The sequence below is a fragment of the Parasteatoda tepidariorum genome, chromosome 1 (genome assembly GCF_982258835.1).
Source record: "Parasteatoda tepidariorum strain Cologne lab strain chromosome 1, Ptep-v5.0, whole genome shotgun sequence".
Classification (NCBI taxonomy): Eukaryota; Metazoa; Arthropoda; class Arachnida; order Araneae; family Theridiidae; genus Parasteatoda; species Parasteatoda tepidariorum.
Genome location: NC_141755.1, coordinates 23,697,027 through 23,710,560, shown reverse-complemented (window position 1 = coordinate 23,710,560; position 13,534 = coordinate 23,697,027). Strand labels below are relative to the sequence as shown.

The 13,534-nt window shown below is 28.2% G+C and overlaps 1 protein-coding gene across 6 annotated transcripts in view; it reads left to right on the top strand.

Annotated features, from left to right (window-relative positions):
• The window catches only part of LOC107457015 (C2 domain-containing protein aex-1), a 46,637-nt gene that overhangs the window by 23,583 nt on the left and 9,520 nt on the right, over window positions 1-13,534 (top strand). For 5 of the 6 annotated variants that reach the window (XM_087160327.1, XM_016075040.4, XM_087160326.1 and 2 more), the window contains exons 5-12: window positions 3,241-3,362; window positions 3,469-3,559; window positions 5,032-5,247; window positions 6,791-6,948; window positions 7,045-7,165; window positions 8,053-8,118; window positions 11,404-11,478; window positions 12,310-12,420. In XM_087160327.1, coding sequence (XP_087016453.1) covers window positions 3,241-3,362; window positions 3,469-3,559; window positions 5,032-5,247; window positions 6,791-6,948; window positions 7,045-7,165; window positions 8,053-8,118; window positions 11,404-11,478; window positions 12,310-12,420 — 960 coding nt within the window. Of the gene's footprint in view, window positions 1-711; window positions 867-3,240; window positions 3,363-3,468; window positions 3,560-5,031; window positions 5,248-6,790; window positions 6,949-7,044; window positions 7,166-8,052; window positions 8,119-11,403; window positions 11,479-12,309; window positions 12,421-13,534 lie in introns of those variants that run through there. The other variant, XM_016075044.4, reaches the window with a different exon arrangement.

Here is a 13,534-nt window from a genome sequence, read left to right as displayed (position 1 = left end):
TGGAAGTACGACATCCATGGTGATATTACTTTCCAATTCTATGTTAACTTGTCTAACGAAATGTAATTATTTCCACGGAGTTTAACCAATACCTCCCAGGAAAGAGAAAGCCTCAGCACGAGTTACCATGAACAAGAAATTTGATCCTTTAGTAGTCCAAACGTAGAGACATTTTTCTTATTTTTTTTTATCCACTACGCAGTTTAAGTTCGTTTCGTCAGACTACTAAATTCAGCCGTGCTGAGGCCTTCTTTCTTCTAGGAGGTGTGGGTTTAACTCGTAATAAACGCGAAAGTAATAAATTTCGTTTTCCTTGAAAAGAGACATGATTCGTTTTCTCAAATTTAAATAGTTTTTTTTTTCTTTTTAAATTTTGAATTGAAATTTTTTTCCGAGACTTGAACTTAATAAATTCTAAAGAGTTTGCTATTTAATATGACCAAAAATATTTGTAAATAAAGTTAAATTAATAAAAAAAATTATTAAAGCGTAAAAGCTAATGTGAAATAAGCGTGAGAAACGATCCAGATTGCGAATAACTGTTATGGGGTTTGGTAAGCAATAGGGAGGTGGGGGATCTCTTATTGTACTAAATTAAAAGTAGTAGGCGTTGAATGTGGTTTATAGAATATGAAACGGACATTCCTCGGGTACTTAAGGAATACATCTTAAACGCTGATGAACGTCATAAAAAGTAATAAAAACGAGTTTTATGTTTGACATGAGACATTTTTGAGATAGCATAATCTTACAAGAGACGCTGTTTTAATCCCTTTCAAAGCATTTCTTTCTTTTAAGTTGATACCTTTGTCTGTAATTCACTGTGATTCATTTTATGTTACAAAATATGATTGGAAACTAAAACAGTAAGTGTGAAATTTTCAATATGATGGCAGAAAATTAACTTTTAACTTAAAAATATGTAACTTTTATAGGAAGGTAAACTCGTGTTATAAAATATAAATTTTTTAAGACATTTACAGTTAATTGATATTTTGTACATAGATTATATTTTTTACATAATTTTTGATAATGATTGATATAAGATAATTGATATAATTTTGATAATAATTGTTATTTTTTGCATGATTTTTTGCATTACATTAATTTTTACATAAATAATAATTTAGCATTTTTTATCATTTTTACATATTGTAAGATAATTTTATAGTGTATTTCTTGACCGTTTTTGTCACGACAAAAAATCCGCTAAACTCAAATAATAGGATATTTATTTGCGATAAATCTGTTTAAAGACTTAAATGAATTGATTTTTTACTTTTTTTATAATTTTTCATTGTAATAAAAACTCTGAGAGAATAGAATAAATCCAATTATATTTTAGACAATAGCTTTGTAATTAGTCCTTTAAGTCAACGATTCCCAATTTTTTTCGGCTATGGAACCCAAAATGATCGATCTTCTTTTTTGGCGGAATCTCGAAACTTGATGAATAAATGTCATTGATAATTATGAACAGATTAATCAAAGAAGGACTAATAATTATTTCGGGAATATTTAATGAATGTATGAAGTATGAAATTTTTTTATCATACAGTTTTATCAATACTAGTTTTAAAATAGAGTTTCATGTCAGTTTAATTTTCAGATATGGAGCGGCATCTAATCTCTAAATACAATCTCTATCATAATTATCATAATTATCTCTATCTAAATACAATCTATATCTCAAATTCAATCTAATCTCTAGTTCATAATTTGATTTTAGTGTACGATATGGCGAAAATAAATAAATGGTGAAAATAAATACTGAGAATGGTTATCAGAGAAACATTTCTTAACGTTATCACAAACGTTTATATTCCTTATTATTTTTATTTAATGCGAAATACTGATGCAATTTTTCATAAAAGCAAATCCTTTTCAGTAAGCATTCAGTATATTGTTATTAGAAAATAAATTCTTTAATTTTACTTTTCTTTCTTCACAAGGATTTTAATTAAATAATTTCATGAAAATAACAGAAATGTTGAATAAATAACTGATGGTAATTTAAATATAAATTTAATGACAGGATTTGAAAATTGCAGCTAATTAAAAATTCTCAGAACCCTTGTGACCTTTTCACGGAAACTTAGGGTTCCTAGAAATAAAATTTGCAAACAGCTGCTTTAAATCATACAAGTAGAAACAAAATCTTAAAATATTATTTTTTTAAGTAATAAAATTGAATGAAATATTGTCCGATATATTGATCTCAGGAGATTAAATACAATTATATAGCATGTAAAATACCAAAATATCTTTATTTTTCATGAGCGTATTAAAATAATAAATGCATTTTTATTAATATTCTTTCTAATGGGTAGTTTTCCTTATGTATGGTGTAATATAAAAATCTGCACTACTTTTTACCTTTTCTGTTTTGAAAGCATTTACAAGTATGGTTAAAAAACCATGAATACAAAAGTATACGATTTTTTAAAACTATTTACAACTATCATGGTTTCAAAACCGCGAAAGAAATTTTACCGGGCACAGGAGTTACGCTTTTCGTGAGGTAATCGGGATTGGAGTTAAGTTGTGGTTGAGCTGTGTGTTATAATCAAATTAACCATGGAATGTGGTTTAATTAGTTTATCTAGTTGTTTCACTTATCGTAAGAGACGGGGAATTGATACCAGTCTTCTCTTTTTGGGTTAAGCAGATTTATGGTGCTGACATCTATGCTTGTCATCTATAGTCTTCTAATAGTCCTGGGTCACAAATTAGGGAGCGCAGGACAGTCGAAGGGAATTGAAAAAATAGTGTGGTGTCAAAGCTGGGACTCGAACCCCTGTTCTGTTGGTCATGAGATTAAGAGATAAGCCCTCTGAGCTATAATATGTACCCAGATACGAGGAACTAAATTGCTTTCTTAAGTAGGCCTTGTTAGTGTGTTAAGTAGGCCTTGTTAGTGTGTAATTCTGGTTGTTTAACCGTATTAGCTAAACGCAGTTAATAAACTATTTTCTCACAGTCAACAGTTTTAATACCATTTTATTTATGGTTATTTGACTGTTTTGTTTGAATATGGTAAAATAACAGTTAAATAAGTTGTCATTTAACCATTTATTCCGAGAAATTTTTGACATAGTATTTCCTTGCTGGTATTGTAGTATTTCATTTAGATTTTAAGAATGTGATGCTTCATTTTGGATTTATATATTTACAGATTAAAATGACATGCGCGTACCATCGAAAATTTTCAAATCCTCATATTTTTTTCTATCCTTTCAGATGAACATGCTTGAGCAAAATCTATCTATGTATTTAATAGACTTACTGCGAGGAAATCCTACTCAACCGCTATTTTTTCCATTAAAAGATTTTCAAAAGTCAGAAGTTATCATTAAATGGAGGTATCAGTTCGACTTTCTCATAATTTTGTTTATTTAAAAGAAATTGCAAATTTTTGACACTTTCTTCGTCATTTATTCTTAAAATTATTTTTATCTTATTTTGCAGAATTTTAGAGAAGATCGCAACCATTAATATTACTCCCCGTAAAACAATCTACAAGCAAAAACTAACAGACGAATTAACTAAAAGGATACAGGTAATCAAGTTTTGATAAAATTTCATGCTCTTAATTTAAAGCAGAAACAAGCGAATAATGTTTAAGAGCGATGTTGTGGTTTATTTTGTAAAAAAAGAAAGGAAATTTATTGATAGGTAATATTTGTAACTTTTTAAACTTATAGATGTTAATGGAAACTAAAATAATAGAAAGTAAACATAAATTTTCGTTAAATTGTATACTATGTATTGCGTCACTGAACTGTCATTGTGGAGAACTGGGGTTCGATCCCCAGTGGTGACTTGAAGCCCACCCATATTCAGATCGATGAGTTATAGATTGTCTGGGAAGTAAAAGAGGCCTGTGCACAATGATGACCTCATTGTCGCAATCATGCCTTTGGTCATGAAAATGTGAAGCCTTAACCTCCATGACCCCCCAGGCCCACTCAGGATGTCTCGGGAATAATTTTCTTTCTTTAAGTATTGCTTAATGAAGAGTTTATAAAAGTGTTACATTAAATAAACCTTTCTTCCTTTAGCAGTCTTGTGGAATAAAATTATATCCTCTAAAAGAAGAATCTATGTCTAAAAGAAGAAGATAGAAAAAAAACTTACCAAAGCTATTTAAAACTCTGGCTATTTAAAACAAACATGTGGTAAAACTACCGTTCGATTGAATGTTTGATCAGAAGGGAAGTCGAATTTTATGAAAATTCGATATCTTTAGAGACCGTTCGATCGATTATTTTTTCAACCAGTTAAAATTATGTCAAAATTTCTCGATTATTTTTAAATAAAAAAAATATGAAATAATAATTAAAAGTTTTTTTCGCATGGAGTTATTTTTGTATAAACTAATTTTATAATTGCATGCAAAAATTTTCTACTCCGCTCAAAAATTTCTCGAGATACGGCGAAATACGCAAAAAGTAAACTGAACGTTAAGACAACCAAACTTTCGACCGCTCTCACGAGCAAACTATTAGACCATATTTTCCAAATTGCGGCTACCCTCTGTATTTTAGGAATCAGGAATTACAGTCATTTTTGTGTTGGGAATAGCCGCCCAAAAAATATGTGCTTATTATTATTAAATGTATTAGTAATTTAAAATGTAGTCTGCATTTATTAATTAGTATTTTTGAGGTTATTTCCTCGATCCATTAAAATTGAGTCCTAGCTCACGAAAAACTGATCATTAGGTCAAAAATAAAAAATAACTAAATTTTATTTATTTATTTATTTTTTTACTGTGGAATGGATGAGAATTGGGATTCGTATAAGGTAAATACACACACACGCTACCTACCAGTATAAACATCCTGCTTTATTTATATAGAATATAAACTACAAACTTAAAGAGCATTTCCAAAATTGAGGTAACTGATCAACACAATGCTGTGTTCCTCTTGTTGCAACCTTACCTCCCAAATTTTAGGTGTTTAACACATTTCCATTCAGCGTAATCGATAATGAAAATTCTTATTTTATTTTGAACTTCTTTTTCAGAATGAAGTTCGTAATTGGTTGCAGAAAGAGTTCCAAAGTTTGAAACTGACTGGAAAGAACACGGCGTTAAAAGATGTGGAATCGTTGACAAAAATCATTAAGGAATTGAGATCTCAAGTGACGATATGCATCGATGTCGTCTCAGCCGAAGGAACACTTTTTGAAGCAGCGTCTTGTTCTTACCTCGACTGCGTCTCCAAAACAATCAATGAAGAGGTAATGTAGATGTTTGTATATCGTATATATGTAATGTACAGTGCGCAACGGACCACCCTAAGTATCTTTTAATCTAATGAACTGATAAATGAAGTCGTATTTTTAAAATTCGATTTCTCAGGAACTACTCAACCGATTTCAGTCAAATTTTGTATTTTCCATAGAAAGTTATATTTTTTGAAATAATATAAAAAAGTTGTACACCTTACAATTACAAAAATGTTTTTGACCGTTAAGAAATAATAAAAAATATATAAATATTTACTAAAAGTTATTTTTTGCATGGGATTATCTTTGGATAAACGAATTTTGTTACTGTACTCAAAAATTCTTCACTTCTTTTTAACAGTTCTCGAGATCTGACGAAATATGCAAAAAGTAAAATTAACATTAAGGAGCCAAAATTATGAACCGCTCTCCTGGTCAAACTTTTGGGACCATATTTCCCAAATTGCAGCTACTTCCCATATTTAGGTGGTCAAAACTCCAAATCCATCCAAAAACAGGCATGCTTATTCAGAGAAAGTACATGTTTGTGTCTGATTTCGTAACTTAAATTATTTTCTGTTTTAATTAATTAGTATATTTGAGATCACTATCTTGAACCGTTAAGATTGAGACCTAGAACGTGATTATTAAATCAAAAGTTATTAAGATGGTCTGTTTATTTTTTCGCTCACTGTACATACCGGACACTGTCGATCACACCAATTTCTATGATTGAAGCGCAGACTAGTCTCGCTACAGAATACATAGCAAATACTAAGAGCATTTGTAATGCAAGATACCTTTAATTAAGAGTATCCTATCGTGAAAATTCAAGGCTCGATTAAACGGATGGACATGGAAGGGCTGCCTATCAGTACCCATGCAGTGTCGCGCGATAACATTACTAAATAGAGGGATGCAGAACACCTAGCGACATACTATGGGATTTCTGTTCATGGATTACTACGCAATTATGAATATTTATACTGTACTTTACATCATTTTAAGCAATTTTGCAGCATTTTTAAGACAACCTGTGAATCTCGAATATTATCTAATACTTCTCCAACTTTAAGCTCAAAAATTCTTTTTCGTAAATTTTATGTATATGTAATAAAAAGAAGTCAGAGGCTAAAAAAATTTTTTTTTAAGAAAATCTCCATAAATTTATATATTATAATATCGGACCTATGCTGTAGAGTAGATTTTAACGTTACAAAAACTAATTTCGCTTTCAAAAATTATTTAACAGAAAAGCGAAAATATTTTGACCAAAAAAAAGTAATATTCAGAGGGAACCAAATAAAAACCATCCAGCTAGAAACACGTAGCATATAACCATGCATAAACAGTACAAAAAACATAGTGTACACACAGAGATAATAAAAAAAAACCTGATTGTTTGTTATTGATGCCAAGATTAATTTTCTATTTGTAGTTCATTATTGTTATACTGCGTTTTTGTTTCTTCGGAAGTATTCCTCAATTGATCCATCCTATTATTTACAGTGATAATTTCAATGTTAATTTTTTAAAACGCCTTATTTACTTACAGTTGCGACCAGTTTGTCTCAAAATTATGAAGGCAATGGACATTTATCAAGAATATCACAAAACTTTTCACGTTAACTTACGAGATAGCTGTGTACTATCGCATGCTTTATATCGACAACTTAAGAGCCTTGTTTACTGTTTACATATAGAAAATAAAACGTAAGTTGTAAAAAAAAGCTTTTATTTAAAGATTTTAGTCTCTATTTATTCCTTAGTATTTATTTTAACTAAATCAGATACTAAATTGTTTTTTAGATCAGAAAATATGGACTTCAAAAATTATAGTAGTATTTTTATGAAGTTGTTCATGAATTTACTTCACGTAATGAAATCTGAGTGTCATCATAGAATTAAAAGGGCTGTGGACGAATCAAAAGTAAATATTAAAACTTTATTTTTTTTTATTTGCTGAAACTTACATTTCTTTCTTAGAACTTAAAATGTATGCTTGAAAACACGCTCTGAACTATTATTTTGGTCACTGAGAGGTTATTTTTTATTTTAAAACCGGCGTTGAACTGCCGACCCAATTCTGAGTTTACGACTTTCAATATTCAATTCCATGGTTTTGTAAATTTTAAACCTAATTCAAAAGACAATGAAAATACTGGATTAAGCATTGGGACAAACTAGTCTTCGTGGAGCATTTTTTTGATGGAACTAAACCATATTTGCTACATGCAGAGGAAAACCACGAAAAACTACCACAATTAGCACAACGGCAAAAGGATTTCAACCCATGATCCGTCTACTACTGATAATATTTTACGTCTGAAAGTCTTTTTGAGCCGGGAAACGAAACCGTTTCACAGCATAAGGACTTTTTTTAATTATATAGTTGATAAACTGATAATTGTTAATTGTTCAACAAAGTTCTTCGTTCAATGAACAAAGTATCATGTTAAAAGCACTTTTTTCAAATAATCCTAAGCACTACCAAAGCAAATAAATAATATACCTCATTTTCATTTTGAAAGAAAATCAAATAATGAATGGAAGTGACTATAAAAAACAGACTCGCATGAATAAACAGAGTTTTGTTTCTTAATAATAAATAATTAATTGTTCTATTCTATTCTGTTAAATATAATTCAAAAGTATAGTACAATAGAATAAAAGGTGTTAATTTATGTCATTTTAAATTCAAGGCTGAATTCAGTCGGACAAGAAGTTTTTAATTTAATTTATTATATTTACTTTTATTTCATAAATATATTATGGTATCATCCTGATATTTTAACGAGTATATTTCTTCTATCCTAGGATTTTTACAATAAGGAAGAAGGCATATTAAGTTCATCTGTGATTGTTTTGAATTGCTTCTGTACGGTAAGATCATCCACAAGATTTTATATTGAGAAAAATATGTATAGTGCGCAAAAAAAAAAAAAACAGACCACTCTAAATAACTTTTGATCTAATGATTAGATAGATCTTCACGTTCTAGGACTCTTATCTTAATGGCTTAAATCGGTGACCTCAAGCGCGTAAATTTTTATACACAAAAAACACACTTTCTCTGAATAAACATACATTTTTCGACGGATTCGGATTTCTGACTCTAAAACTATAGGGGTCAACCGAAATCAGGGAAATATGGTCCTAATAGTTAAGTCCGGACAGCGATCCAAAATGCTTGGACCCGTTTATATTAATTTTACTTTTTCCGTATTTTGCCATATCTCGAGAGCATTTTGAAATTTATTTAAAAACTTATTGCACACATTTATCAAATTCGTTTTTTCAAACATAATCCCATGCAAAATAACTTTTAGTAAGTATTTTATGTTTTTGAATTTTGAGCTGAAAGGTATGCACTTTTTAACTGCATTTTAAGGAATATAAATTTTAAATGGTAAAATACTAAATTTGAGTAAAATCGGACGAATAATTCTTGAGAAATCAGATTTCAGAAATACGACTTTTTCAAAATTCGTTTTCTCAAAAACTATTCAACCGATTTCGTTCAAACTTTGCATTTTGACATTTAAAATTGCATTTTTTAAAACGATGCAGAACTTTCTTTACCTTACTATTCAAAATTTGTTCGACTATCATAAAATATAAAACATTTTAAACAATAAGTATTTACAAAAAATTATATTTTGTTAGGAATAGGAATTTTGCAATTGTAGATAGACTACAAAAGAATTTTATAATTGTGTGCAAAAATTTTTTTAATCATAAGAAGTTCTCGAGATATTGTGAATTACGCAAAAAGTAAAATGAACCCAAAGAGCGGTCCAAGCTATTGGGACCATATTTTCCTGATTCCGGCTACTCCTTAAGTGTCGTTGGTCAAAAATACGAATCCGCCAGAAAAAAAAGATAAGTTTACAATGAGACAGTACGTTTTTGTGTCTTATTTCATAACCTAAAATATTGTTTGCACATAAATTTATTGGCATGTTTGAGTCACACTCTCGAACCTTTAAGATTGAGTCATAGAGCGTCAAGATCCAATCATTAAATCAAAAGCTACCCTGGGTGATCCGTTTTTTATTTTGCTCAAATGTACATTTGAAATGAACAGGGAGCATAATATATTATATATATATATATATATATATATATATATATATATATATATATATATATATATATATATATATATATATATATATATATATATATATATATATATAATAATAATAATAATGAATGAATGAAACTTTACACTTCTGAAATACGAGTATAAGTTTGAATAAAGTTATAGTATTCAAATTTGTGTGACTTAACTCAAAAATGGTAATGGCTGTTTTATAGTTAAAAACCACAAGAAATTTTTGTTTAAAATACTAAATATAAGGACATTTTAGTTTAAAATTTGTCTTAAATGTTTGTGATCTAATATTCTAAATTCACAAATTTTAGCTGACTTGCATTGAAAGATGTACATTCAAATTTTGCATGTAAATATTTTTCAATTAGCGAGTGAGGTAGATGAAGAAAATTCTCTAAAGCGTTTCTAGTACTTCAAATTGCCCAACTTGCTCAACTTACTCTACAAGTTTTGTTTCTAAAAATGCTAACTTAAAATTTTTTTCTTTTTTCTGAAGAGTAGAAAAAAAAGAAGCTTCAAGTATTCATCAAATGCATTGAAAACTGCAGAAATTTTGATATAAACTAATTGAGTCAATATAGTTCTAAAATTAAATAAAAGCGTTCATTAATTTTTTAAAAACAATACATAATTATAACAAGCAATTTTACGAACTGTACTGGCATTTGAGAAAACATTGTTTTCTTTGCTTTCTATTTTTTCCAGTTACGAGCCCCATCTTTGATCTTTTCCAGCAAATGTTTAAAAATATTATGAATTAATTACTTGCTTTCCTAAAAAGAAAACGGTTATAGTTTTTTTTAAAGTTCTTTTTCGAATTAATATTTTTTTAAAAATCACAGCTTAAATGCTTTACTCTTGAAGCAAAGTTATAATTTTAAACTATATATGCACGCTGGCCGTGAAGGTTTATTTAGGCTTTTGATCAGACGAATAATTTTAAAATTTTAAAAGTCAATAATCTTTTCTTAGAAAACGCCAATTTGGCGGTATTTTACCATCTTGATTAAAGTTATCAAAATCAATGTCTTATTGTCATTTCTTTTCTTTTTTTTTTCAAATTTTTATGAGGCTAGATAAATCAGCATTTGCAGTCAATTTTTAAATATTAAAAAAAAATAGACCACAAACGCTTTTCATTTTATTCTTCTCCTTATTGACGTTTTTTCTGGCTTTTTTTTGACGTTATTTCAGGAACATTCATTTATTTATCATGCATTCTTCGAAAACAGCCTTCACAGTATATTTTGCTCTTCTACGATTTTTCCTCAAATCTCCTGAAATCCGTGTTTTCAATAATGGCAGAAAAAATGTGGTATTTGTTTAGAAATATTTGTTGCAGAAGAAAATAAGCTCATAAATGGGATACGATACTCGTTTTTAGAAAAATTAAATAAATATACTTAACTTTTTTCAGTTACTTTTAATCTTTCCATAAATATGATAAATTTTAATATTTCCGTATTTTTTTAATGTTGTTACGGAATTTTATGGTCTATTTTTTCACAATTTGATTATAGAAAAAATCTATTAGACTCAATAAGATATTTTGATTCGAATTTTTTACCTCCCTTATAACATTTCATTGTAAGTATTATTATTTTTTAAAACTTTGCAATTTATTTATTTATTTTTTATTGTTACTAGCTATTTCTTTTATTTTTTCTATCTCTCTTTTCCCCCAAACTTAACCGATAAATGTCCCTCAAGAGCAGAGGCGTGGGTTTAAATGTTGGCGTGCGTAAATAACAACACCGACTGATGAGGGTGACTTCAATTACATTTTTTACATGAACAATCACTTTGTAAAGACATCTAAACACAAGAAGAATTAAAACTTATATTTTTTAAGTGATAAAATTCTACCAAATGCTGCCCAATATATTGCATGCTGAATGTCAAGATGTTAATAGAGTTTTTCAAATCGTTTGTTATGTATGGTACTTTAGGTACTAATTTTTAAGTATATATTTTAACCTAGATTTGCTTGAATGCAATATTTTGTTTAATTTTGGACAATTTAAAAATATATATTTCATGTTTTTTAGTAGGTAATAGATGAGTGGAAACACATGGAGATTTCAGATGAAGACCTTCAAATTGCATTTTTAATTAAAATAGTTGATGTAAGTGAATTATTTGAACACGAGTAATATTTTAAGGTCTTTTTTATCTATTTACTCTTTTATTACTTGTTTAAAGAATAATTCAGATCTTCACATCAAAAATTTCTAAGTACCATTTTTTTTTAAAACATTTAAATTAATCAACTAATATAAATGAATTAACTAATATAAATAAGTAAATAAATGAAATTCTTATACTTATGCATTCTTAAACATCAATTACACTTTCAGTTGGCATCACAATTTTAGCCGATGTTATATTTTCATCATCTTAAAAAAAATTGATATTACATTAAATATTTAAAAGTAGAGGAGTTTTTAGAGCATTTGTAAAATTCTTTTAAATTAAATAAACAGACTTACATTTTCACATCTCCCTTAAAAATTAAAGAAATGTTTTTAAAAATTACGATTTAAAATTTAATAATGTAATTTGTACTTTTACACTTTTAGTACTTTTTTGTTAATACTTTGCTGTTAATATTTTCTGTTATTGCGGCACAAAAATATGTTTTATTTAAAGGGAATTTGTTTTCATTTGAAGAATTTTCAAAGAATTATCTTTCAAGTCTTTTAGGTGCGTTTAATTTAACATTTTAACATACTGAACTTATAAGTTTCCTGTAATAAATTTTTAACAAAAATCTAAAGTTCAACTGAATAGTTTCGATAGATTTTTTTTCTTTGAAGTTTCTTAGCATAAAGTATTTAGTCATAATTGCAATTTTTAGTTTAATATTGAGATTTTAGATTCAAAATTTGATTATTTAATAGTTTTTTTAACTTTATTTCACTGTGAAATTATACATGTTTTGTTTTTAATTATTTTAGATTATTTGTGATGGAGCAAAAATTTATGCAGAATCCTTAGATGATAGATTAGAAAAAATACTGCAAGTGAAAGAGTTAGAGTTCGTAAAAATGTCTCAGGTCTATAATAAGGTATGTAATAAAATATCGAATTACTTTAAATAATTTACATTCTTAAAAATATTTTTTAAATGTTTACATTAACTTAATTTTATTAAATTTATTAAATAGAGGATTTGTAATTTATTTAAAAACTTAAGTAGTTTTATAATGCAATTCTCGTAACTACAGGTTTTATGTGCAGTGTTAGAATTCTTACTAAATGTATACGGTACTAGCCTCATTTGGCGACCAGTTTGGTCATGTTTAAAAATTACCTTGTAAAACATATAAACTTTAATGGTGACCAAGCTGAATACACAGCACAACAGTATTTAAATATTCCAATTTTAGCATCTTTTAGCATTAAGCAATATCTTTTTAAAATTTTCTTTACCGTCTAACAGTTACCCGGGGCTTCGCTTGCTAAGAAATACTTAGTTTCAATTTTAACTATTTTCCAGAGATGTTCGCGATATTGCTAAAAATCTTTATAAATTGGATTTTAAACATAATTTAAAATCTCTCTGGCAGTTAAGGTAGAAAACTCATCTCAATGTTCCATTAGTGCTGTACTACTTCCTCACGCACCTCTAGATCCATTACTTTAGTATCGTTTATTGCAGATATTCTGTTGCATAAAAAAGCAAACTCCATTGTCGATAATTGGTGGGACAATTGGTGTCACCATAACACCATTTATGTTTAAAATTTCCATTACCATTTAGAAAAGATCAAAAATAAATCTAAATAATTACTTCATAACTGAGTTTTCATTTTTATAAATACACAAAATTATTCTGAATAAATACTTAACTTATAACTATTTAACACTTCTTAACTATCACCTCAAACCAGCTAAAAAGTAAATTTCTTAAACAAAAGACAAAAATTAACAGATACAAAGCACTCCTACGGCCTGTGATCCTATATGGTAGTGAGTCCTGAACTCTTAATAAAAAAAGATGAGAACTAATTGCTGATTTTTGAGAGAGGGATACTTAAGAGAATTTTTGGTGCAGTCTCTGAGAATAACAAATGGCGCATCCTTTACAATCATGAGTTATATAAAAAGTATAAACAACCAGACATAGTTCATGTTATTAAGGCCAATCACATTCGATGGCTGGAACACCTTTATAGATCT